The sequence below is a fragment of the Centroberyx affinis genome, unplaced genomic scaffold (genome assembly GCF_046629955.1).
Source record: "Centroberyx affinis isolate AG114_WGS23_722 - 3 ecotype Tasmania unplaced genomic scaffold, CSIRO-AGI_Caff_v1 ptg003181l_1, whole genome shotgun sequence".
NCBI classification, from domain to species: domain Eukaryota; kingdom Metazoa; phylum Chordata; class Actinopteri; order Beryciformes; family Berycidae; genus Centroberyx; species Centroberyx affinis.
The window spans coordinates 57501-59515 of NW_027281227.1; the positions used below are offsets into that span (position 1 = coordinate 57501).

General features: G+C 48.6%; 1 protein-coding gene across 1 annotated transcript in view; it reads right to left on the reverse strand.

Annotated features, from left to right (window-relative positions):
• rnf168 (ring finger protein 168) overlaps positions 1–1810 on the reverse strand; it is a gene marked incomplete at its 5' end in the record, with an annotated part of 4742 nt that extends 2932 nt beyond the window's left edge. Inside the window, 2 exons of the mRNA XM_071538007.1 lie at positions 1–69; positions 1740–1810. The exon at positions 1–69 is cut by the window's left edge and continues 105 nt beyond it. Of these exons, the coding sequence (XP_071394108.1) occupies positions 1–69; positions 1740–1810 (140 nt within the window). The remainder of the gene's footprint in view (positions 70–1739) is intronic.
• Between the last annotated feature and the right edge of the window lie 205 nt (positions 1811–2015).

A 2015-nucleotide genomic window follows, 5' to 3' on the forward strand; every position in this document is an offset into this window, starting at 1 on the left:
CAGCCTCTGGATGTACTCCTCACTGGCTCTGTGCTCCGCCTCCTCCAGAGCCCGCTTCTCCTCCGCCAACTGACAGGAGGACAGACAGGGGGACAGGCGTGAAGACAGACGTGAAGACAGACGTGAGGACAGGCGTGAGGAGGACAGGCGTGAAGACAGACGTGAGGACAGGCGTGAGGAGGACAGACGTGAGGAGGACAGGCGTGAGGAGGACAGACAAGAGGAGGACAGACGTGAGGACAGGCGTGAGGACAGACAGGAGGAGGACAGGCGTGAGGAGGACAGACGTGAGGAGGACAGATGTGAGGAGGACAGACGTGAGGAGGACAGACGTGAGGAGGACAGACATGAAGACAGACATGAGGAGGACAGACGTGAAGACAGACGTGAAGACAGACGTGAGGAGGACAGACGTGAGGAGGCCAGACGTGAGGAGGACAGACATGAAGACAGACGTGAGGAGGACAGACGTGAAGACAGACGTGAGGAGGACAGACGTGAGGACAGACGTGAGGAGGACAGACGTGAGGACAGACGTGAGGAGGACAGACGTGAGGACAGACGTGAGGACAGACGTGAAGACAGACGTGAGGAGGACAGACGTGAGGAGGACAGACGTGAAGACAGACGTGAGGAGGACAGACGTGAGGAGGACAGACGTGAAGACAGACGTGAGGAGGACAGACGTGAGGAGGACAGACGTGAAGACAGACGTGAGGAGGACAGACGTGAGGAGGACAGACTTATTACTTTACTGAAGGAGACTTAAAGCTCCTCGTCTGGAGCAGGTCTGGAGACAGACTGGGAGCAGACCTCAACCTGTTGCTGTAACTCAGTCTCAGTAAAACAAGGAGCACAACGTTCCAGTAATTGAGCTTAGAGGGAATTATTTTCACCGGACATTACGACCGGAGAGATTTAAATATCTCGGACTTCAACAGATTTTCCCGGTAAAAAAACGGTAATTACCGAACAACGGAAACCCGGGCTGTGATCACAAAATGACATGAGGAAAATACTCCATTTGAGTTCCCAAGTAGCACCATCAACAGATCAGTGTTTTCTGCAGTATCGACCTGAAAGCTGTGAACTGTGTTTTCCAGAAGGAAACTTCTATCAATGTTAATGCAGAATAAGTGTGAATCCATTTTGTCCATCAGCCGCTGTCACTTATCACATGTGCTGGAGGTTTTCTGCATAACGTCTGAGTGAATGTGCTCCTCTTCATCCAACACTATCCACTGAGTGAATGTGCTCCTCTTCATCTAACACTATCCATTGAGTGAATGTGCTCCTCTTCATCCAACACTATCCATTGAGTGAATGTGCTCCTCTTCATCCAACACTATCCATTGAGTGAATGTGCTCCTCTTCATCCAACACTATCCACTGAGTGAATGTGCTCCTCTTCATCTAACACTATCCATTGAGTGAATGTGCTCCTCTTCATCCAACACTATCCATTGAGTGAATGTGCTCCTCTTCATCCAACACTATCCATTGAGTGAATGTGCTCCTCTTCATCCAACACTATCCATTTAAAACAACAGTCCAACGCTGCCGCCACTGCTTCTAATGGATGGAATATTTTTCGGCCTGGGTTTACACTCCATAAAAATCTTTTTATCAATATATAAAACCTGAAATCCCGGAAAAAATAAAACCAACAAATCCCAAAAATGTAAATGATAAAATGGGAGTTTGAAAAAAAAAACATTAAAGCTGTTGGCTGAGCTTACTTTGCTGATCTGGTCTTCATATTCTCTCCTCAGCTCTCCTGGCTGGCTCACTCTGGGCTTGGACACTGACACTGGACACACACACACACACACACACACACACACACACACACACACACACACACACACACACACACACACACACACACACACACACACACACACACACACACACACACACACACACACACACACACACACACACACACACACACACACACAGAGATAAAAACAGCATGTCAGCACCTAACAACAACAGACAGTACACATAGTGAT